The sequence below is a fragment of the Ictalurus furcatus genome, chromosome 25, assembly GCF_023375685.1.
Source record: "Ictalurus furcatus strain D&B chromosome 25, Billie_1.0, whole genome shotgun sequence".
NCBI lineage: Eukaryota > Metazoa > Chordata > Actinopteri > Siluriformes > Ictaluridae > Ictalurus > Ictalurus furcatus.
In genome coordinates, this window is record NC_071279.1 from 12,682,578 (window position 1) to 12,707,577 (window position 25,000).

Sequence of the window (25,000 nt, forward strand, 5' to 3'; positions counted from 1 at the left end):
AGAGTGCACATTTCCTTTAAATGTTCGTTTCCTTTGTTTACCGTCGACCCTTGAACTGTTTTAGCAGCATTACCATAAAATTACCACCAAACATATCCGGCTATAAGCAGACCAAGGAAGATCTGTGTATTAAGTCACAGTACTCATATACAAATAAAGAAATACTTCAGACTTCACCTTTACCTGGGGACGGAACTGAGCCCTTTCTTACTGACGGAAAGCTGTGATATGAGACACTGCATGCCCACATCTCATGTGTTTTTTGTTTTGTTTTGTTTTGTTTTTTTAGGTTCTCAGGCCAGTTTATAGTCACCAAAATGTATTATTCACAATCCAGAGGTTTAAATAAAGACTGCCAATCGAGCTTTGTTTTTCTGTTGTGGTGACATCATATAGACCTGTTTTGAAAGTGTCTATTGAATAAGTTTCACATTTAAAAAAAAAATAAATAAATAAATGAGTAAACAGCTTGATTTAATGTATGAAATACATTTAAAAATCATTTATAGTGTCAGTGTAAGTACAGTTGAGGTCACAAGTTTACATACGCCTTGCAGAGAAAAAAATACTGAGTACTGAATAATCTATTTCACATAACAGACGTTTACATTATAGTCCACAAGACACAAAAATAACTGAATTTACACACGCTCGATTCTTAACACTGTGTGTTGTTACCTGGATGATCGAGGACATGATGTGTTTGTTTTGTGAGAGTTGTTCATGAGTCCCTTGTTTGTCCTGAGCAGTTAAACTGCCCACTGTTCTTCACAAAAATCCTCCAGGTCCTGCACATTCTCTGCTTTTCCAGCATCTTCTGCATATTTGAGCCCTTTCCAGCAGTGTCTATATGATGCTGAGATCCATCTTTTCACACTGAGGACGACTGAGGGACTCGTACACGACTATTACTAGCAATAATAATACCTTATTATTAAAAGGTGCAAACATTCACCGATGCTCAAGAAGGCCACACGATACACTAAGAGCCAGGAAGATCGGTGTAAATTGTTCATTTTTCATTTAATACCGCCCTTCAGAAGCTACATAAGATATTTACATGTTTCCCAGAAGACAAAATAATAACAGGTAATGACACAGAGTATTAAGACTCGAGCATATGTAAACTTTTGAACTGGTTCATTTGTGTAAATTCAGTTATTATTGTGTCTTGTGGGACTATATGTAAACATCTGTTATGTGAAATTGCTTATTCAGGGCAGAGCTAAATAAAAAAAACTAAATGCAATTTTTACAATTTCTCTTTATTATTATTATTATTATTGTTATTATTATTAACATTTTGCAGATTCTGCAAGGCGTATGTAAACTTATGACCTCAACTGTATAAAGTAACATCATATTTACATATTAACCTTTATAATTAATGTGATATTCAGTTGCATCCATTATTATGAAACTGTACATTGAGTTGACTTATTTTTTAGTATAACCTGTGACATGTTGGTCTGTTTGGTTAACAATCTTCCATGTTACTAACAATACTGTTCCTATCTGCTGATTCATATCTACCTAAAGAGAGCGATGCAGCGGCGCTTTAGTCCTTTCTGTCCAGCTCTTTCCCCTCCACATCTATACAGTCTGCTCTATCAGTTAAAGTTCCAAAGTTTTAACTTTTATGCTAATAATGCAGTGAGCACCGTCATGCTTGTCATCATGCTTGCAGATCATTAACTACACGCAGCGCAGCTGTGTTGTACACCTGCATTTCACTGTGGGAGTTCTCATTAATATTACATTGAATGTTGCTGGAAAATGGTGAGTAAGAAAAGAATTCTTTTGATTTCAGGAGCAAACAGTGAAGAGTGACTGTTGTTCCTCATGTTTGAGATCAGTGAAAGTTCTTCTCCCCTTAAATGCCATTGTAGCCGTAGGAGTTATAACAGCTAACGTCCCCCGTGATGTCAGAATGTCAGACAAGAAACTAGCTTCTCACAGAAATATTGAAAATGCAGCACCAGAATCATGAAGCACATGACAAATATTTCAGTATAAACATATATTTAATATATATTTAAAAGCATTTAATGTGTATCATGGTGAGGTTTTCCTTTAATTACATGAGTGTTTAGGGAAGACTTGCTCGTACATACACTTTCCTATGCATGGATTGTAAAATCATGAGTTGACAAAAATAATATATATTGGACCATATTTTATTATGATTATTTTAATTTAAAAATGAACTTATAAAATTCAGTGCACCATAAGATAATGATTGATGACACTGTACAAGTTTGCAGTACTTCTGGTATTAGCCAAGGCAGGAAGAACATTTTTGTTTTGTCGCTTAATCCCCTCAGCTTTGAACAGGTTTTGCAGACGCTGCTCCAGCTTCTTCTACTTTCTTACACTCCTGACATACATGTGTGCAGTGTCTGTGGAAAGAAAAGCAGAGCACTATAATGCAAAGCATTTAAAACATTTCAGTCATGTTTTAATACTCATTAACTCAATGGACAATTGTACTATTGTGTATTGTGTATGGGCAAAGTGCTGCTACTGAGACTTAAGTTCCAGTCTTGTTCTGATTGTGTGGGGAAAACAGTAAGACCTGTCACTATCACATCACATCTAACAAATTTGGTCAGGTTTGTGCATGGCGGATCTGAGAGCTCAGTGTTTTGTGTGTTTTATTGAGACTGCTGGAATTGCTGAAAAAGCAATGCTTTTAAAAAAGAAAAAGAAAAAATCAGCACTGGTTGCAAGTTGAAAAATTGAAACTGGTTGAAATCCTCATTATTACTCACTTGTGTCCACAGCCGCCTGGGCCACCCCAACTTGGGCCACCCCAACCTGGGCCAAAGCCTTTGCTGAACTCTGGTTCCAGCTTTTGAAACTTTTCTCTACATGTGCCCATGTAAGAAGCTTTTCCCACTGCGTAACCAATGATACCTGCCACTGAAATAGACAGCGCACAGATCACAGATAAGTTACACATCAGTAATGGCTGAAATCATTGCCGCGTCCATTACGCCATGAATAGTGAGTCATATTCTCTCAGTTTGGATTTTTTACTTTGGTAAAAATCCTTTATAATTATAAAAGAAAGACAATATTCTCATAAAGACACAGTAACTGATTTCCCATCGTAAATGTGTAGTACTTGAACAATGTCTCATTAAATTTGTTTTTCTATAAATAAAATAGGTTGCGAATGCAGAAAGAGACAAGGAGTTTGCATTCAATTCATTAGTTATTGAGGACTCTTTATCCATCTTATAATGTAAACATAATGATTTATAATATATATAAATGACATTACCATCATCAAACATGGAATAACTAGTAGTTGGGCTGGAGTTAGAAAACACATCAATCTGCAATCTGTAAATGATGGCTGGTATAAAGACGGATGTAATTTTCATCGTCATATTTATAATTGTATCACATATGAAATTAAAACTAAATTAATATATACATAGTAGTTGATTTTACAGACATCAGTTTGTACACATTAGTGTCTTTCCATGAAGTCAGTGTGTGCTGTTTATTATATACAGTGTACTGTATATGTGCTATATGTGTGTATATATAAATGTTTTGTCTGCCCAAACATGTTGGTGTTGAACATACTGTGTACATAGGTGCATTTGTGATTAATGTAATAACGCAGCATCAAAAGCGTTGTTTATTTAAGTCTGTGGGATTCCTTCGACAGTATGTGTAGAAACATGTCATTTAATCTGTGTGGACTTTTTCCCAACGTCATTTCCGTTCGCTAAGGACTTACCTGCTAGTTTAGGGAATGGACCAAAGCGCTTTGATTGTTTCCAAACTCCTGTTGCAAGCAAACACACAGTAAAGAGTATAAACACAACAATATGGCACAGGTGTTCAGTTAGATGGTGTGCACATTTCTTTTTCACTCGAATGGGCTCAGGTACAGTAGGGGAAATAAGTATTGGATGCGTCAACATTTTTTTCAGAGGAAAAAAAATCAAGGCGTTACAATGGCTGTCAATCACCTGACTCAAGTCCAATTGAACAAGATTTAAAGACAATATGTTTAGAAGAATGGGTCAAAATCACAACTGAATACTGCGGCCGATTCATTTCTTAATACAGGAAGTGTCTTGAAGCTGTCATTACAAACAAAGGTTTCTGCACTAAGTATTACATAAATTTCAGCTAGCATGTTCAATACTTTTTTTCCTGTGTCATTCCACTTTATTACACATACCTTTATTTATGGACTTTAATGTTGTGAATTCTTTATATTTCCAGATTTCTTGAGTTAATACTGATGTCTGGTGAAAATTTCATGTGAATAGCCTCATTGGAAATATATTTACTGAAAATTTTTTGATGCGTCCAATACTTATTTCCCTCACTGTAAATCTTGTTAGAAAAGTGACGGTATTCACAGGAATCAGTGAATCGCTCTCGGAAACTGCTTGAAAATTTACCGTTGTAGATTAGGCCACCAGTGATAGCCATGCTTCCAAGAGAGAGTGGAAGAGCTGGAAAGAAAGTACAGTTAACATTTAAAGTTTGAAAACAGTAAATTATCCAGATTTCTACTTGGTTCAGGAAGTCACAGTTCAGTGTTCAAGGTCAGAGTCTACAACTGCCAGCCATTATACAATAATGGGACACACACACACACACACACACACACACACGCACACATACACATACACACACATATACCCCCTCACTTTCACACACTCACAGATCACTAATATGCAACTAAATTTAGTCATACACATACATTAAAAGCACTGACTGATTGGAGCAATTTTACTCCTTCTCCCACATGTTTAAACTAAAACTAACGCATTTAAAGATTCTATACTTTATTAATAAGGCATTGTGAGCACTTAAACTGAAGCTCAAAACATAATATTAATGTAATGAACTACCTACAGCTTAAAGAACCAGTACCCATTTTAACCACTAGTGTTTTGAGAGCAAAATGAAAATAATAAGTGATAGTGTGTATTTTATACCTCTGTACCAAAAACTCTCGTCTTGGCACTCCTTCCAGATCTGCTTCACCTCGTCACTTTGAAAACGTTTGTCAGCTATGGGACACTCCAGTCCCTTCAAGAAAAGATCAGAAAATTTTTTTTAATAGTCCTGATTTTATTTTCAGGGCGGTTGCAGTGTTTTTTTAAATAAAACTGGGGAGTGCATTGATACTGATAAGGGTATCGGTCCAAAACCATGTTCATTTACTTCTACTGTTAAAAAAAATGTTCTGAAATCACAACTGTAACCATGCCTGGTGTACAATGCTGGACTAATGAACAGATGACAGCAATCTGGACATATTTCACAGTTAATAATAGCAGTCAAAGCAAAGCAAACTGCAAACTGTACTCTGTGAAAATAATCAAGAAGAGGTGTGGTACTAGAGCAGCTTTTTACAATAAAATGAACCTGGTAGTACAGTTTAAGTTGTTTAAACAGTGGGTGTGGCCATTAAAAAAAGTGCCGTGAACTGTGCCCATACAAAGGTAATCTACATGCCCAAAGTTATGTGGACACCTGCTTATCACACCCACATGTGGTTCTTCCCCAAACTGACACACACAATTGTATACAATGTCTTTATATGCTGTAGCATTACAATTTCCCTTCACTGGAACTAAGAGGCCCAAACCTGTTACAGCATGACAATGTCTCTGTGCAGAAAATGAGCTCCATGAAGACATGGTTTGTCAATGTTGGAATGGAAGAACTCAACAGAAGAGGAGACTAAATCTGGAATGGAATGTTCAAAAAGCACACCTGGGTGTAATGGTCAGGTGTCCAAAAACTTTTGGCCATATAGCGAATTCGTGAGCATCGAGCATTGAAGTGAGCTTTCAGAGAAAGAAAGCATGTGAGAGAAAGCACTCAAGTTCTGTGCCTGGTCTACACACTGCTTGTGAGTAAAGATACAAATCATGGCGCTTTGTACTCAGGCCAGGCCCCTTCACACGCTCTCTTAAAGATACTATTTGAGTATGTTGACATAATATTTTAAACGTAAAGCTCAGCACGAGCGCAAGGCAGCAACTAACATAAACAGAGCTAAAGAAAAATTCTACGATGCCCTTGATTGATTAAATACTACATAGAGTTAAATACCAAGTTTAAATCCTAGTAGTCACTTTGGTATCAATGTTAACTCTGGTTCAAAGTATCAGTGGACACCATTCACTATGCCAAGAGCACTTGTTTTTTTTTTTGTTTTTTTTTTAACTGTCCTTCTCATAACCTTACCTTACCTACAAGTAAATACTTATCAGTTTACTTCTGAATTTCAGTAGTACAGTTCCAGAAGCTATGCCTCTTTGTCACAATGCAACAGTCTCTCTGTTTATTACTGACTTACTACTTGTTTATTACTACCATGGTTTGACTTATGTACTTACAAAGCCTTTTTTAGTTCCTGGTTGCACTCCTCCTGCATTCTCTGCTGTTTCAGTTGTCATACTGATCCTGGCTTCTCAGAACATGCAAGCTCTCTGTAGACTTCACTCTTTCACCTTGGTCGTTACTCCTGTTCTAAAATGTGTTTAAGGTTGAGCAGATGAAGACAAATATGTCTTCCCTGCCGTCTCAAACATCATCAAGCCCTTCCCACCAGCAAACCACTTTTTCAGTCTGCTGCAGTGATGAACTCTTAACAGTAGAGGGGGGTGCACCAAGCCAGTCCTGTGAAGCTGAAGTCTCATTGACTAAATTCCCTGCTCTTACTAGACTCCTAAACCCAAGTGAGGTACTTTAAAGCAGGAAAAAAAAAAAAAATCACCAAACTGTGCTGTACTATAGGACTGGAAGTGTACCCCCTTGAGTGTTACCTTCATCTCTCTACTGTAGCCTTAACCTACATATGTTTCCTTCCTAACTTTATCTGCAAAAATCACATTTTGCAGGAATATAGTTCTTTTGTGACACCAACAAGTTGAACCATTCATTAACCAAAAACAGATGAGTTATTTATGTTGTAGATAATGTTACGTTTCCTTTATTTAAATGGTTTCACTTTAATTGCATTTGAACCAGGGTACACTTTAACTACCTCAACTCCACCACCCCAAAATGAAACCCAGACCACACAGGTTGTGGACATGACCACATGCAAAATAAGTAAATAAGTAAATGCCATCACATCACTGGCATTGCATGTCCTTGTCTTAATATCCACTTTAAATGCATGTTTTACAAAGAGTTAACACAAAGTTACCAGTTAGTTTCTTGCACTTACACATATTTTAATCATTTGGGCCCCTGAGTTTGAAATAGTTTGTCATGGAGTGTCTCGTGGTTTGTCAGATGGTGTGTAATAAGGCACAAACTACTGCACAGGCCTGTGGACAACTCAAGGGACAACCGCTCAAAACGGGTCCCAATGTCACCTTGCAGGTATTTTAAATCTGGCCTTGTCAATGTTAATGAACTTAACTGTGCATCCATCTCCATAATTCTATACAATAAAGACAATAATGTACACTATATGGGCAAACGTATGCTGAAACCTGACTATCACACTCATATGTGGGTCTTCTTCCAATAGTAAAGGGGGAATAAATCTGGAATGGGATGTTCAACAATGCAAATTAGAGTGTGATGCTTAGGTGTCTACAAACCATTGGCCACATAGTGTATTTCAAACCATACACGAAATGGTTCCATAGAGAGCCGATTTAGAAGCGACCCAAAGGTCCCTCAAGGAAGCAAGAGGGTAATGGATTTGTCCAAGCATTAGTGCAACACAATCACTGTCACGGAAAAAAAACTCTGTCACTATTTTTATTTGGTTGCAAATATGTAGTCCTCTATTTCTTTCTTTTGAATGAATGAATGAGTGCATAAATAATTATAGTCATCATTAAATCATTATACTTATGTTCTAATATTCAGCACATTCAGGGTCGAAAGTGAAGCAAAAGTATGTATTACTAATGTATTAGGTACTGTAGAGTGCTATTTTTAAAGAGACTACATGATATCGAATAGGAAGCTTATGTGTAGCTGGTCTGTTTTCACAGATATAGACAGAGAGTACTTTATTGATCCCCAAGGAGACATTGGGAAACTGACATACACTATGACCCAAAGTTTGTGGACACCTGTCTATGACCCCCATATGTGGTTCTTTCTCAAACTATAACCATAAATTAGGAGGCACATGGTGGTTTGCCAAGGTTGGAGTGAAAGAACTTGAATGTCCTGGACAGAGCCCTGACCTTAACCCCACTGAACACCTTTGGGATGAACTGGAACACAGACTGCACCCTCCTCACACAACATCAGTTCCTGTCCTCACTAATGCTCTTGTAGCTGAACACAAAGCCTCACAGCCACGCTCCATAATCTAGTGGAAAGCTTTCACAGAAGAGTCTATTACAGCAGCAAAATCTATATTAATGCCATGACATGCTAACAAGCACATATGAGTGTCATGGTCACGTATCCACATACTTTTGTCCATATAGTGTGTATTTATATAGCTAAACCGTATACAGTATTATCTGTATTATCACCTGAAGTTCGTAGGTTAATTAGGAAGTTAACTGCTTTCAGTTTCTGGCATGAAGAGAAAAACTAAAGCATAATGTGTCTATTATGATGAGAACTTTCATAACCATCAAAGACCAGTGTGTTGCAGGGGCAGCAGTGGTATTTACCTGTGCTGAATTATTCATGATCATATTCACACACCTTTTACAGTTTGTTTATAAAATAGTCCTATTAAAGATGTGTGTTTTTATTTTGTTTGTTTCTTTGTTTTAAATATCTGGTCACTGTTCAATGTCATGTCCAGTTGAAATTAATATTTAGTGTTCAACTTGTTCTGCAAGTTACATTTTGCTAATTTAGTATATTACCTTTTTTATTAGGGCTGTGATGTAAATGAGTAAATAATTAAATAATATTGCTTCTTATGTTGAATGGTGGGATTTGTGTTTCGCCCTTTCGCACATAAACTGTTTAAAAACATATTAGGTTTTTTATTACTTAAAATAAATATCCCTTATATAAAACTGAATGGATTGTCCACATACAGGAATATCATAAATAAAAATGGATAAAATTTTATAACTGAAAAGAAAAAAAGAATCTAAAACATGAACAGTTAACACTCAGATCTAAAATATTTAATGTTGATGAAAACATTATAGAAAATATAATTTTTGAACAAAATTTACACAGTGTACATGATTTCAGAAGTTTTTTTTTTTTTTTAAAAACTTAGTTTTAATAAAGTTTTAGTTTAAAAAAAAAGCTATGGTATTCATTGCAGTCTAGCACTATTTTTTTTTCTCTTAACTTGGGATTTTGTGTAGAAAGTTTGTAAAGATATACCAAATCCATAGACTACATAGTCTAGAGAATTAGGAAAAGGATTTATGTTAAATTACAATAATATTCTCATCTTATTTGGAGGTGAGCTTATATTTTCCTAAAAATAAAATTAAATTGACAGTCTATAAGTGAGACCGTGAAAGAGTTAAACCCTTACAGATCACCTATTGGGGCTGTATGTGCTGCCGAAGAACCTTGTCAGTGGGCGGTGCCTTTCCGTGTGGCTGGAGAAACACGTGACCAAACCGGGAAGTAGAAAAGGCATTCCCACAATGCATCGCGTGTAAACGCTTCATCAACTATCTAATCGGTTTTAGTTTATATATATCGTTAAATTAATGAATAGTAATATTAAAATTTAGCTAGTTTTATATCAGGCGTTAGATATGGTGTTTTAAGTGCGTCATGTTCCGCCTACCTTCATTGGGATTTGTGTTGTTGTGAGTGCGGTGGTGGTCGGTCACTACATCTCGGCAATACACTCTTGTTTCTCTTCAGATCGTATAAATCTTTCGCCTTTTACTAAAGATTTCCGTGGGGAGGAACATTATGAGTATAAACTAATTTTTTGATGCCCTGCCTCACGGCGGGGCTTCCTTTACTGGTTAAAAAAACAGATCACTTTATACACTATTGTTAGTTGGAAAATAGATTTTATTTCCTTATGAAGGATTAGAGATTCAAGTTTCCGTTTTAATACGTCATTCACGTGTGAAGTGAAATAAATACTCACTATACCCTGTCTACTAAAAGGGAGTAAAAGTTAGCTAGCTTGGTCAATGCTTAATTTGTTTATTCATTTTAAATCGGATGTGATGTTTCCCTGCTAAAAAAAAAACAACAGAAACCATCACAGAAATTGTTTTCCAGTACAAATACCATTAAAACCATTACCATTATTGGTCCTTCATGGTATCCACTAGACATAACATGCCACCAACCGAAGGCATCAAATTACCAGTAGAGACCCACAGGGATCATTACAGTTTCCATAATAACCATTAAAACCATTACAAATTCTGAGGGTTTCTTTTGTTTTTCTGGGTTTTTTGTTGTTTTAGCAGGGTTCACTGTTCATGGTACCAAAAATAGCACGTAATTGCAGTTTGATCAAACATATCTTACAGAAAGCGAATTAACATTTCGATTATCAAAGTCTCGCCCTGTATTTAGCAATTTCAAATATAAACAGAAACTCGAAAGACTTATGCTCTTCTTCTTCTTCTTACTTTTCATTATGAGCGCCGCCATGTTGGAGTGACGTCACAATCCGCAGAAGTCGGAGCTCTCGAAAAACTTTGACTTTCAGATTAGGAATTGCGAGTTAGAGAGGCATTCAAATGGATCTTTCCAAAGTTCACACTTGGTCATTAACGTAGCATTGGTGTATTATCAGCACTGGACTCTGCTGTGGACTCAGTTTCCCAGAATCCATCACAACTTAGCCGATGCGGACTTCATTTCCCATCACACACAAGCACTGGGTGTGTCTCAATCAGCTCCCTATGTCGTTAACATGAAGTGTATTAAAGTAAATAAAACATCAAATTATGAAACAAAAGTCAAAGTTTTTTTTCAATTCAGAACAAAACTTTGCCAAGAGTGTGTGTGGTTAATGGTTAACAGCGGATGGTTTGTAATGGTATTTGTAGTGGAAATCAGTAGCATTTCTGTGATGGTTTCGAATTTACCAATAAAGGTACATCTATATTAATGGATCTTTTTTTCACGAGGGTTGTGCTCCCCCTGGCGTTAGTTAGTTGTATTGTTAGTTTGTTTGTTTTCTCATTTATTCTTTTCTATATTTATTTGCTGTTTGATTATCATCCACAGTAATGTTTGCATCATCTTATACTCTGACTTTCTCTGTAGGAAATACGAATTGCAGAGCAGTTCAAACGGCTACTTCCCAGTGGTTTTTCCCACATAGGGGGTTTTCCCAGGAAGAAATAGCCTTTCTTGATTTAGTTTAACAGGTCAGTCCAGGGGCCAGTACCATGAGACTAGTTGAACAAAATCAGATTTACGGGATTAGTTTCGAGTTGACAAAACCAAACCAATCCAATCAGGCTTTGTTGGTACCATGACAACATACTCTGTCAACTCAGGCTTTGATCCTTAAGCTATGATTAGTCCACGAGCGTGCACACATAAACGCGTGACGTCGACACCGAACAGCCAATAGCGTTCATCATGGGGAAAAAAAGCAGGGGTGCACACTTCCGGTTGAAAAGCAAGAAATTATAAATATGAGGAATTTAAACCTACACTAACCGCAAAAAGCAACGCTGCCAAAGCTCGGGAACATTACTGATTGTGTAAATGTGTAGGTTTACTTTTATAGGCTCACAATGAGAATAAACAGATTGAAAACTTAGAACCCCAACATCTTTCATATAATTTCATTTAAGATAAATGTAAATTGTTTTAATTAGATGTTTCTCTGCGAAGTGCTCTTCTTACAGCTTGCTCTGGGGAGTTGAATTAGTTGCGTCACTTATATTTCACTCTGCTCACAGCTGAATGGTCCAAATTGGGTTTGCGTTCTCTTGCCCAGAACATAGCCTGCCCCGGAGCAGGTCAGCCATAGAGCACAAGTTACTATGGCGATATGGCAGTAAAAGCCGAGTCACTTTCATGGTAGCCTACCTAAAAATCCAAGTTTGGCACAAACTAACTGAAACTTACCTGGCTAGCCACCTAAACCAGCTTCATGGTACAGGCCCCAGTGTTTGTAGGTTTTTTGTTTTGTTTTGTTTTCCTAGGGTGGATAGATGTTTAATATATCTCTCTAAGAAAATATTTATAAGAAAAACTATAAGAAAATAAAGGCTTCATGTTTATGACTTGGCACTTGCTAGTCGCACGTAGGTGTGGAGCCCTGGCTAGCCAATAGAAAGCGCGGAAAATCCGGGAGGCGGGTCGGACGGACCTATACAAAAAATATCGGTTCGAATCACACTTTGGCTAAAAAGTGATTTTTTAAAAACTTGTTTTTAATGTCGAATCCATAAAAATATGATAAACATATTAAAACAATATGATGTACAAAAATAAAAGTAATTTTCTAAGAGATTTATTTGTTTAAGGTCAGCAAAATGTAAAAAAAATGATCATTAATAAACCATTATTGATGGGGACATTGTCATTAGTAGTTACTATCACAAATATGTAGATATTTATATTTAAAATGAAAACACTGCATATTTTGATGTTTTGATCATGTTTTAGTATATTTTTATTGTATTGTTTGTTACATATTGTAACTATATAATCTTTTTTTAAAAGAGGCATTGTCAATATTTACTATTTTTATACACTTTCAGTGTGTAAAATTAACTGTTAAAGGAGAATGTGAAATTCACAGTTTGGCAAAATTAAAACAACTATGTAAATAATATATGCAGAGTGTGTTATAGTAAGTTATTGGAAAATGTATTGCAAATAAGGATTAAGAGTTTTAAAACATTTACAAATACAAGCAAGATAAAACACATTTACAAATACACAAGACAAATAACTTTTTTTTTTTAAATACAAAGATGTCTGTACACAATTCCACAATGGTAAAGAGAGAGAGAGAGAGAGAGAGAGCACAGAACAAACAGAAACAGATTCATGAACAACAGTATTACACAGTAAGTGTTTGTGGATTTGTAACTATTTACCAAAGTCCAATCTTGTGCTTGGCGTGGAATCAGACATGCCATACATAGACCTTAAATGCTGTGTTTCACAACAAAGTTATTTTCTCTTTTCAACAATCCACCTCTGCCTCTCAGCCTCATAGAATGGGGACTGCTGAAACTCTGCCCATGTCGTCTCTGCATTCATTCCCTGTGCCTGATACAGGGAGAGCACTTTAGCAGGACAGTAAATGTATTTGTCTGCCACTCAAGGAGAGACCAGTGTGGATATGAGGGCAATTGGGTCCTTGTTTTAGTGGCTGGTGGCAGAACCTGCACAGACGACCAGAAGGATGCTCCATTAATGATTTCCTCTTGCCTCTCTCTTCAATCACCCTCTTCCTCTCTGCCCCACTCTGCTTAGAGGCCTCCAGCTCCCGCTGAAAGAAGGGAGTGTCTGCAAAATCTTCAAATGTCATCCTGGGGTTGGTCAGGCCCTCTGCAGAGTATACCTCAAAGACTTTCCTGAAGCAGTAGAAGTATTTAACATCACCAGCCTGATAAAAGAAATGCACCGAGGAGCCATCACCCAGGTAACGAGACTTTGGCTGACCACAAGCTAAACAGGATCTAATTTGTTTTTTTGGTGTCTGCTGCTGCTGTTGTTGCAGGGCTGTCTGCTGCTTCTCTAGGATGTCTTTAACCATCTTCTCAACTGCTGCCTGTGTCAGAGGAACGTCTTCAGGAACACTCTTTGCAGGTGGATTGAACGGAGCGGGTGGCTGTATTGTTCCTGACCACATCTTCTCTTTGAGGTGTTGATTGTCTCATAAAGAATGACTGTCTTTAATCCTTCTTGCCTCTTCAGATGGGTCCCGACATAAATGACTTGATGGGCCTCTCCTGAAGGACACGTTGATTCTCCCAGGGGAAAAAAATGTTTCCTTCATGCTGATAGCCTGAATAGTAACCATAGATATGAACAATTTACATAAATAAATATATAAAAGCATTTACATAGTTATGCATAATGTTTTTTAAAGTAAAATTATGGTAACTGATTCTTTTAAAATGACGACAGTTTTCATGCTATAGTAAAAGATCAATGACCCAACATTTAATTATGCAACTATTGAAAAGACACACATCTACTCTAATATGTTCTAACCTAATCTAATATAATTGTGTGATCTGCTCACTTGTTAACAAAAGACTTTATTTTACTGTGTGTTTGACTAAACGTATAATAATTATTCTGAATTGAACCTACACATATAGTTACAAATCATTCAAATGATATTCATAATATACCGATTTTTCTTTTGAGTAAATAAGTGTACAGTTCACTTTACCTGTCGCCTTATTGCGATTTTTTTTCAGGTAAAATGACGAATGTTACCCTAACCCTAATTCGCCGTCTGGGGAAAAAAGAGAGAGAAACAAAAAGAGATGAAACCCGAAAAAAATAAAGCCGGTAAAATATTAACTGGTTGATAGGCAGCGGAGGCAATATTTAAAATGTAGGTCTTAAAAAAATGATAATAAAAAAAAAAATTCGGAACAGCGCCATGGAATCAACATGTGGCCAAAAATATATTGCATCCGTAGAGATAAGAATTGAGAATGAACTGGAAAAGTTAAGGGAAGTTAAGCAGAACTCTTTTCGGCCCCCGCACACGCGGAATGCACTTTTGTCAGAAGATAAATAAGTTATATAAGAAAATCATACGAATCACAAATATGTATTTGTTAGCTTGTCCTTTACAGAAGGTTTAGTTGTCTTATCCTCGTTAGTATAGTGGACAGTATCTCCGCCTGTCACGCGGAAGACCGGGGTTCGATTCCCCGACGGGGAGTGAGTCAATGTTTTTGTATAGTGAATCTAATGTTATGAAATTATACCGTGTAAACACACAGTTACCGACTTATGATGCTCAAACAAGAGCGTTAGCTGTGTGTTAGTATTAGAGTATTACCCAAACCCCACCGCAACCGCCTGTAATTTTCTGCACTTCATCTGTCTGACCGCTAGATGTCACTAGCGTCTACTGTGTTAAAAAGGCTTCAAGTAATGAACTCTTAACAGTTGGAAAGAAAGTGCCATTTTTAGCCCTATTCGGATTGGATTCGTTTATCAGGAAGACGACTGTAATATTTTTTAAAAATATTGTCTCCTCAGTGATAAAACTCTCGCATCTGGAAAGCAATAACATTACCACAGGAGGAGCATCATTAGGAACAGGCGGTGATACAACTAGTATGATTAGAATCATTATAATGATACAACTAGTATGATTAGAATCATTAAAATGATACTAGTTGTATCATCATTATCATATCAATGATATTGTAGTGATAGAACTAGTATCATTCATCATTAAGGAACTGGCGGTAATACAGCTAGTAATTATTTACAGAAAACTAAAAGTCGATGACATTGTGCATATGTAAATATAAAGTAATGATTTATACCTGTTAACAGCGTATGTTAATGGCTCCTTTAATCAGCCTGTGGGATCTCGCTATTCTTAATGCTTTCATATACTTTATCCTCCTTGAAATGCTTTCCCAGGTAGCATGTGTGGTTGAATGCCTCTTCTAAAGCATCCATTGTTTGATTCGCGATTCAGGAAGCATTTAATATCTAGGGGAGGGTCACTGATACACATGCTTCAAAAAATGCTAAATCGCTTCATGAATCAACATCTGGCCATAACTAGTTACCACTAGGGTTGGGGGTTGGGGATTTGATTTCCACCTCCGCCCTGTGTGCGTGGAGTTTGCATGTTCTCCCCATGCTTCAGGAGTTTCCTCCGGGTACTGCGGTTTCCTCCCCAGTCCAAAGACATGCACTGTAGGCTGAATGATATTTACAAATCGTCCGTAGTGTGTGACTGTGCCCTCTGATGGGTTGGCATCCCATCCAAGGTGGCCCCCGCTTGTGCCCCAAGTCTCCTGGAATAGACTCTGGGCTTCCCGTGACCCCGTGTAGGATAAGCGGTACAGAAGATGGATGGATTTATTATAAATAAATTTTATATTACTCACTTCTGACCATAGACTGTTTTATACTCAGGAGAGTGGAAAGTAACGGCCTATGTGTACTCTCCTTACTGTACTTATACAGTATACAGTTCTCTGTAATGGTACTATTTAAGTAAAATTAAATCAGAGCTAGCAGTAGTAATGTCTGAGACAGTGGAGTCAGATGAGCACCACTGGTCCAGTTTATCAGATATCTTCAGTTGTAAATGCTTCAAATAAACAGCATGATAGTGATGTGCACCCCAGAAAATCTCAACTTCAGTGTTCTGAATCCTTCTGTTTGATTGTATTGAAAATAGATTAATAGACACGTTAACAGATCTTGAGATCGGACCTAATTATTGATTATTTACAAACTTCTGTTAGTGTTATTTATTGACTTGTCAAATGTTTTCCTTTAAAAAAAAAAAAATTATCGATAAATGAATTTTTATTTTCATGTCCTTGTTACATGCCCAACGCAATAAATGTGATGCCTCGTAACTCATGCTTGAGTGCAGGTGTTATATTTTGACCCAAATGCCATTATGTCTGATGGCAATATCAGAGTTAAGGGTGGGCGTGTTCTTCAAAATTCCTTTTTTCCGGAATATTCCCCTCATGTCACAGTTTGGCTGCAGTTTTCATGGAATGACCAAGATCTATAACTAAAAACACTATATTAAAAACATTCATTTACAGAAATGAGATAGATTATATAGTCATTTTGAAATGTTGTAATTACATAACAATAATATGGAATCCACAAAATGTCCAAGGTATATGCATGTGATAAGTTATAATTACAACTGAAACCAAAATGATTATAGAGTGAGTTAAAGAAATGTTTTTCATTAGTTCATAATTCTGAATCAGTCAGTTCTGTTAATTAAAATAAATGACTATTGCACTTCACTTCATCATTTACTGTCCCCATTTATTTCAATTTTCTTGTTTTCCTACTTTATCGACCCCAGCATATGTTTAATCCTTTACCTGTTTCCAATTACTCAGATAGTTCCCAATCTCATCACTGCTTGTGTGTATAAACATATCCAGGTGTTAGATTGGTCCAGGGGGTTTGAATAATATTGCTGGTTAATGCAGACTAGAGCAATCAAAAGTGTCAGTGTCGACGCACCGTCTCTTCCCATGCAGGAAGTTTACAGCCGTGCCTTCAGTGAAGTCAGCATTACTGATGACACCTCAAATTCAGTAATTTTCAGAAATGTTAAAGTGATGAAAAATATCATGACACACTGAAGTTTGCCTCTTTATTTGGGTATGAAAACACCAGACTAGATATTGACCGATACTGGCAAGAGCGAATCTACTCCTGGTTCAGAAGGATTTGACTCACACATTTAGGGCTAAAGTGCACCAATACACACTTCTATCCAAGATATTTCTCCAGGTTGGCAACTTTCACTTGAGGCTTGGCTGTTTTATAGGAAGCACCTGTGTTTTCTACTTTGTTTACTGTTGATGGTGTGAGCGGCCATGTTGCTTTGACATCACTTGCTGAACTTGGGGTTGAGTAAATCGTCTGCCCTTGATTTTTCTTTGATTTTCCCTGGTCGGTTGAGTTATAAGCTTTAGCCGAATGCAGTATTAAACTGCCACAGATCTAGAATGGGTAGAAAACTGATTTCACCACCTAAAACCTGTATACAACCTTATATCAATATAAAAAATTAAACATGAATAATCATGGTATTCTTTTTAGCTTTCTCATAAAAATTTCTATTTACTACTACAGCTACGTACACTTCCCTTTAATATTAAATTAATTTATTATCTTAATTTAACTTTAAAGTGTTACTAAAACGCTACAAACCCTGAACTTCTGAGGGAAAAAAAACGCCGAAGCTTCACAGACCAATGGGAGATGATAACCTGAAAGTTTTGTGTCCTGATCAGCCAATCAGGTGCGGGTTTGTATAGCCTAACGTTCGATTCATCGACTGCTAAACGAATAGAACGATAAAACAGTTCCGCGTTATAGATAAGGAGCACCAATCAGAGCGCGGTGAAGGTGGGGCTACACTCCATGCTCTCCGACAGCTGTCTCGTCCAATCAGAAGGCAGGACGGACACAGCCGTTAGATCGCGCAGCTCCAATCTGACGGACAGGGAGGCGGGCCTGTTCGCCATCCGTCGAGTTTTTTTTTCTTTAGATGTTTTTAAAACGACAAAAAAACAAAACACAAACAAACAAACAAACATTACCATAAGGCGAAAATACAACAGCACGTATATAAGAAGTACGTTCAACATAGGTTTTAGTCTGTATTCCGTGGGAGTGTTTATAAAGCGCTTTGGGGGACAGGAGAAGAAGTCAAAGGGATTGTTTTAAAGCTAAGCTAAAGCTGTTGGAGAAACAGAGCAGCTCGTGAAGGTAAGAAGCGGCCCATCCATCCATCTCTCTCTCTCTCTCTCTCTCTTGCTCTCTCTCTTTTTCTTTCTTTCTCTCTCTTTCACACACACACACACACACACACACATACACATGTCGCTCTTTAGTCTCCTAGTGCCAGATAAACAGCTGATGCCACACGATGTGCCTTCATTTGGTGTCCTAAACACTTTACTAGCTGTGAGTTAACTAGTTAGCTGAAGCGCTCAACTAGGTTTGTTAATCTAACTTAACCTAGTTAGCTACTTAGCTAGCTCCCTTTTCAGTCTAGTAGTCCCATGTCATGAGCTAGACGCTGAGCTAATCAGCTAGCGCTTCTGTACAAATGGGTTTCTGTTGTTTTTGTTTGTTGTTTTATACCAGATAGATAGATTATCAAGTAGAATGTTTAGAATAAAGGGATTAGAAAATTATACCCTAAGAGCTCCAGAGTGTAACTGTTATCGGACTAGTGCAGAATGAAAACACACACACACACACACACACACACACACACACACACAAATTTAGACAAAATAATAATTATAAATACAACAACACTTTTCCATCCAAAGGTCAACTGCAAATATTAGTCATTACGTTATGAGGAATGATTAATGATTATGAAGTTGTACAAATTGTTGTTTATAATTATTATTTTGTCTACATTTGTCTGTCTGTGTGTGTGTGTGTGTGTGTGTGAGAGAGAGAGAGAGAGAGAGAGAGATTTTTTAGGAAAATATACAATATAAATCAGCTCCAGGTTACTTTTAAATCATATCTTTACTAACTTTCTACATTAAAAAAACATGCCAGATCCCAGTGAAGCACTGAAAACTGTTTTGGGGATTTATTTATTTATTTAATCTATTTAGTTAATTTACCTGTGTAAATTTTGCACATGTTCGGAGTAGTATTGACTATTCCATCCATGTACTGTTTGTTTAATATAAACAAATATATATATATATATATATATATATATATATATATATATATATATATATATATATATATATAAACTTTTGAACAGGATGAGCTGTGTAAATTGTTACTATGTTGTTTAAATATCTTTTTTTATTATTATTATTTAGTACCGCCCTTCAGATGCTAAATAAGATAGTATTTTGTCTTCTGGGAGACCTGTAACTAACAATTTACACCGATCATCTTGTTCAAAAGTTTACACCCTCTGGCATGAAGCGGAGTGCATTAAAATCATGTAACGCACACCTAGCAATGGATTATCTCGCTTGTACCGTAGTCATTTACCAGCATCGACAAGTTAAAGCGGTCTGAAAGGATAAAAATAACAGTTAGTTTTTGTTAATTATTTTAGAGCTAGAATTTCACCCGCTCTAAATCATACAATGATAACGTAGTGCTATCAGATTATATTTATTAGAATGGATTATAATAACTAGTTATTAGAGAGAGAGATTGTGTGTGTGTGTGTTTGTGTTTGAGAGAGAGAGGGAGATTGTGTGTGTGTGAGAGAGAGAGAGAGAGAGAGCGCGGGGGATATTGTGTGTGAAATTACTGGCATCTATGCCACATCCTTACTAATAATGAAGCTGTGAGTTTTACTACTGTATGCAGCTGTAACTGTATGTTACTACAGTTGCGATTGGGTATATATATGCACATAAGAAGCTGGAAATGTTAATAAATAATTAATAAATGAAGGGTTTGGGCACCAGGATGCCCCAGGCACGTTGTAAAATATTATATTGATTTGGCTGATTTACTCCACTAATTCTTGTCCGATTTCTTGTTGTCATTACATGAACAGCGTAAAGATCGTCTTATCCTCTAGTCACTCTTCACACCGCAGTTCTGAACTTACTGAAGTAATACGTCTTCGAGACATGTCTGTTAAAGTCATCACAGAGACGGCAAATGAATTTTCTGCGAGCAAAAGCCTTGACCTTTATTTTAAATTCCAGATTTTATAATAAAGGTCTATTATCACATTTGAACAATAGCGTTGTGTGCCACGCGCGGTGGCTATCGGTGGACTTTAGACGAGTTTTGTAGCAACGCTCACTCTTGGAGTTTCTGACACTGCCAGAACTTTGTCTTTGGACAAAGGACAATAAATGGGCCGTTAAGATCACTGATCTCAACTCTTGATCAAAGATTGTCCTCACACAATGTGCGATTTTTCTCCAAGCGGCAGTAAAATCGGGCAGAATATCCTGAAGTGTAAAGCTGGCTTTGCCCTTCAGAAGAGGGAATGAATGAAAAGAGTTCTTCCTGAAGTGTCTTTATACGGAAGGAAAAAAAGCACAGGACATATCGGAATTTTTACTAACAGGATAGATGCTCACTGTCCACTTTAATAGGAAGCTGTACACCTGATAGCTCAACGAAACTGGATGAAAGCTAGAGTATCCCTTTAATAGTCCAGCTTCCGTGCCCACTGTAGCCTCAGATTGCTGACAGGACTGTAACCTCATGTGGCTGTTGTGGCCCATCTGTCTCAAGGTTTGACATGGTCTGCATTCTGAAATGCTTTTTTGCTCACCACGGTTGTAAAGAGTGTGTATTTGAGTTGCCGTAGCCTTCCTGTGAGCTCAAAAACCAGCCTCATCATTCTCCTCTGACCATCTCACTTTTTTAGTTTTTTGCACTATTTCTGGAGATCTACCTTCATGAAGACTTTAGCTCCACCCATAATCATGCCCACCTGACAATCTAACCTTAAGAAGTTCTTGATTAACTAAAACAGGTGTGTTAGAATTTGGTTGGAGATGAAACCTGCAGGAAGGTCCATCTCAAGGAAGAGGCTTGGTGACCACTGACCTAGAGATACTCAGATACTCCGAAACCAGCCCTTTTGGCAGCAACAACCATGCCACAGATCACCTTTCTTCTCCATTCTTATGTTTTATGTGGACATTAATTGAAGCGCTTGACCTCCTTGATTTTATTCATTGCACTGCTGCCACACACATTTTAAAACAAACCCAATCCAAACAGATCCTGAAACTATGTGCATTTAACACACTACTCGTTAGAGGAAGTGGCAGAAAATCTAAATTAGCTGCACATGCGACAGTGCCGTGACTGTTTATGAGGCAAGCTCACACGACGTTTCCTGACATTTCTGCAAGTTTTGTTCGTATTGCTTGTGTGTGTGTGACTTTTTTTATTTTATTTATTTATTTTTCTTCCTGGTCACCTCAGACTGGACAAAAACCTCCAGGTGTTACGCTATAAACGTTCCTAAACACTTGGAATGACGCACACAGACCTGCTCTGTGAGACGGTGCAGTTTTCAACCAGCCTTCATAACTCTCTGTTAAAACAGAAAAGCAACCCTCTAAAATCTATAATCTTTCTTATTAACATACAAAAGGCTGTAATTGCTTCATTTAGGCAAATCTCATTTCACAGCAGGTATGCTAGTCACTGGGACGTCTGCCCGCAGGTGATGGCTCGTGAATGAAAGTGAGATTTGGTGCAGTATAGTAATCGTCTCGTGGGAACCGTTCGGCATTCAGAGAGAGAGAGAGAGACATATGGAGACGGAGAGACACGGAGATGGAGAGACACAGAGAGCGACACAGAGAGCGACACAATGGGGCTGGTGAATGCCCCGAGTGCTTTTCTTATATAGGTTATTTGCTGCCTAAATTATTCCTCTGTTACACTTGGGTGTTTATTATCCATAGACTAGATCCTTCCCACCTTTTTCCTTATGATAATCAGATCTTTTTTTTTTTCTATGAAGTGTGTAATTAGTACAGAAAGTGCACAAGTTGCCCAGCCGTGCGTTTTTCTCGCACCTGGTGTTTTGAACGCGCGTCTCCAGCGAGCACTCGGATTTCATACAGCGTTTCCGCGTGGAGGAGGAAAGGCGTCGCTCACGTCAGTCTTCCTCTGCGTTTTGTTTCCAGACAGAAATCCGATCTCGTACACCTGTGCAGGCCCATTCAATCGCGCGTTCAGTCTGCTAACGAAACCTACAAACCAACAGGAGACGAGACATCGAAAGGAGCTACGAAACGCAGCTGCTGTTATAGCCTCATCTTTATCCATTACCGCTCAGTGCCATTTCTAAACAGTATCGCAATAGGTGCGTCTCAGTCAGCTGCCTAGCTCCCTAGGTAGTGAATCAGTATATGGTGTACACGAGGTAATGGTGACTCCTGTCGCACTACACAGTGGGACACTGCTGACTCAATTTCCTGTGATATGACTACATACTCGTGTTGCAAAACCTCACCACCAGATCTTATCAACATCAGGAAGGACCCATATCTTTCTGACGTTATATGTGTTATTTTGTCGGGAACGAACGTTCCAGTGCACTGGAAGGATTTTACAATTGAGACAGTCTTTAAAATGGCCGCCTCCCTGATCAACGCCCTGAACTAGGGCACTGATTGAGACACATCCAATGATTACGTATTTTCCAGCCATTTCATCTAGCCCAAATACCCCAAAATCATGTGCTTAGATGGGCTAAAGAGGCATACACAACTAGGCCTAAAGCTGATTCACTTTACCCCAATCGATATCTTTGACCGATATCTTTATAAATTTGTTAGCTTAATCACTGGAGAGTTCGTCCGCAATGTTTTCTTTGAACTGAGAGGCTTCAGAAAACGAGATGTCGTTTCCAGTAAGGGAACGTAGTGAGCATTGACGCTCCCTGGTTTTTGCGTTGCGTTGTGGAATTTTGTAGGGTGCGAACGTTCTAGTGCACTGGAAGGATTTTACGATTGAGACATCTTTAAAAAGGCCGCCTCCCTGATCAGCACCCTGAACTACTGAACTAGGGCACTGATTGAGACGCATCCAATGATTACGTATTTTCCAGTCATTTAGTTGGTCCTTCGTTGTTGTCTGGGACGCTCGGGATACTTTTATTCTGGTCATATGCGTCCTAGATCAGCTCTGAATTGTGTGATCGGTGTCACAACGCGCCAGTAGTTCAGAGTTAATGGATAAAGCCTAGTTTCGTTAATAGACCATGCAGTCGAAACCTTTGCTATGTGAGATATGAGTCTCAGGACACTTCTGCCTGAAGACTGACTCAATAAATGTTTGCGCCCCCCCCATCTTCAGGGTAACGATGTCCAAACTCCGATCGCAAGCGCTCACTGGACCCATCTTCATAACGGCAGGTTTCATTTGACCGGGTCACTCCAGGTAGGTGGATGTTAATCCCGGGTGTGGACAGGGTCCTGGTCTCCGTGTGGTACAGGATATGCTTGATATGAAAGGATTTCTTCGTTCTTTCCTCGCAAATCTACGCGTGTAAAAAAAGAAAGAGCCGCTGGTACGAGGGGTTTTTGTTTTGTTGTATCAGATGCCTGGTGCACTGGTGCATTGTGTAGTTGTGCTTTTATTTAGCTATAGATGTTTGATTTTCTATAAAGCAAACAAAGAAAAGTAAACGCATCCTAGCATTAGATTGCAGGAGTTGGAATTGATGAGTGTGTAAAGACAACATAATGCAACTGACAATTCCTCTGTCTGCACTATTAAGGGATTAACTACTAATGGACTGCTGTACAGTGTAGAGATGTGTGTGCACGTGTTTAATCCAGTCAATGCCTTTAATGTGGGTACGTTTGCTCAGTCGTCTGTCCACTCATGATCTCTGTCTGCCGTGTCAATGATCACGTACACGTTAAAATTCATTTGCGGTATCAATGCTGCCGTAATGGAAGTGGGAAGAAGTGCTGCTTTGTTTACTGCTGACGCTGTGAGCAGCCATTTTGATTTGACGTCACTCGCCGAACTCGGAGGATGATCTCCTCCTGGTTTGAGAGGACGGTTTCTTTTGGTTTTTTTTTTTTTTTTTTCCTGATCCAGGCTTGTAATCCTGTTTGAGGATCTCATGGACCTGAACAACTTCCTGTGAACGGTTACCACAGGATAGTTTTTAAATGTAAATTTATTATTTCTTTTGTTGTTGCTGAAATCAGACTGTGGTTAAGAAATGATGTTCTTCACACCGGATGAGGTTTGTGTACTAGGACAGGATTTTCAGCTCTCCGGATTATGGACGTGGTGGATTCCTACGACAGGTCTGTGCCGAGTGGCTGAGCTTCACTGTGTGGAGTTGGTCAAGTGCTGTAATTAAACTAGTGCTGGCGACGTGACGATATAAAAATAAATAAATAAAATGACAACCTGACTGGAGGCAGCTGGACTTTTTTTGAAATGTTTTCTGTTTTTCCAGACTGTTATTTTTAAAATCTAAACTTATTTATGAATAAACAAATGTATGTATTGTTTGTCTTTTAAATACAGCTCTACTGTTTTGCTGGCAGTTTGTGAGGAAACCTATACACCATGATGCGTATCATGTAACGTAGAAATGCCTTTGAGTATTATGATATTTTTGTCAGGTTTCCCAGATCTACATCTGAAGCTACGTTCACACATGCAGCGATTTTATCTGCACTACGAAGTCGCCAGTAGGCATACCTGTTACTGGTTGCCGTAGTAACGCTTATCAGAGGGTGGCGCAACTAGCATTCGACTTTTGACGACAAATCAGTTTTCTTGCCTCTAAAATGAAACATTCTGGAGTGCGAGAGTTTGGATAGGAATATATATATGAATATATATATATATATATATATATATATATATATATATATATAAAATA

The 25,000-nt window shown here is 37.8% G+C and overlaps 3 protein-coding genes, 1 long non-coding RNA gene and 2 other non-coding genes across 6 annotated transcripts in view; 3 read left to right on the top strand and 3 right to left on the bottom strand.

Moving 5' to 3' along the window:
* The window catches only part of dcun1d4 (DCN1, defective in cullin neddylation 1, domain containing 4 (S. cerevisiae)), a 19,593-nt gene extending 19,580 nt beyond the window's left edge, over window positions 1-13 (bottom strand). The window contains exon 1 of the mRNA XM_053613841.1: window positions 1-13. This exon is cut by the window's left edge and continues 640 nt beyond it. The gene's annotated coding sequence lies outside the window, so the exon portion shown is untranslated.
* A 1,984-nt stretch (window positions 14-1,997) lies between these two features.
* Window positions 1,998-7,109, bottom strand: ociad2 (OCIA domain containing 2). The gene is made up of 6 exons (XM_053614616.1): window positions 6,387-7,109; window positions 4,974-5,067; window positions 4,431-4,484; window positions 3,755-3,802; window positions 2,772-2,922; window positions 1,998-2,399 (listed from the first exon to the last, which is right to left on the bottom strand). Exons 1-6 carry the CDS (start codon window positions 6,444-6,446, stop codon window positions 2,321-2,323), a joined length of 486 nt encoding a protein of 161 aa, XP_053470591.1. The 5' UTR covers window positions 6,447-7,109; the 3' UTR covers window positions 1,998-2,320.
* A 2,693-nt stretch (window positions 7,110-9,802) lies between these two features.
* On the top strand, window positions 9,803-9,918 carry LOC128601634 (U5 spliceosomal RNA). The gene has a single exon (XR_008384729.1). It is a non-coding gene; the product is annotated as a U5 spliceosomal RNA (small nuclear RNA).
* Window positions 9,919-14,734: 4,816 nt separating this feature from the next.
* On the top strand, window positions 14,735-14,806 carry trnad-guc (transfer RNA aspartic acid (anticodon GUC)). The gene has a single exon. It is a non-coding gene; the product is annotated as a tRNA-Asp (tRNA).
* Window positions 14,807-17,234: 2,428 nt separating this feature from the next.
* Window positions 17,235-18,010, bottom strand: LOC128601429 (uncharacterized). Its single transcript, XR_008384707.1, has 2 exons — window positions 17,812-18,010; window positions 17,235-17,601 (listed from the first exon to the last, which is right to left on the bottom strand). It is a non-coding gene; the product is annotated as an uncharacterized LOC128601429 (long non-coding RNA).
* A 126-nt stretch (window positions 18,011-18,136) lies between these two features.
* The window catches only part of fryl (furry homolog, like), a 97,519-nt gene continuing 90,655 nt past the window's right edge, over window positions 18,137-25,000 (top strand). Inside the window, exon 1 of the mRNA XM_053614631.1 lies at window positions 18,137-18,372. The gene's annotated coding sequence lies outside the window, so the exon portion shown is untranslated. The remainder of the gene's footprint in view (window positions 18,373-25,000) is intronic.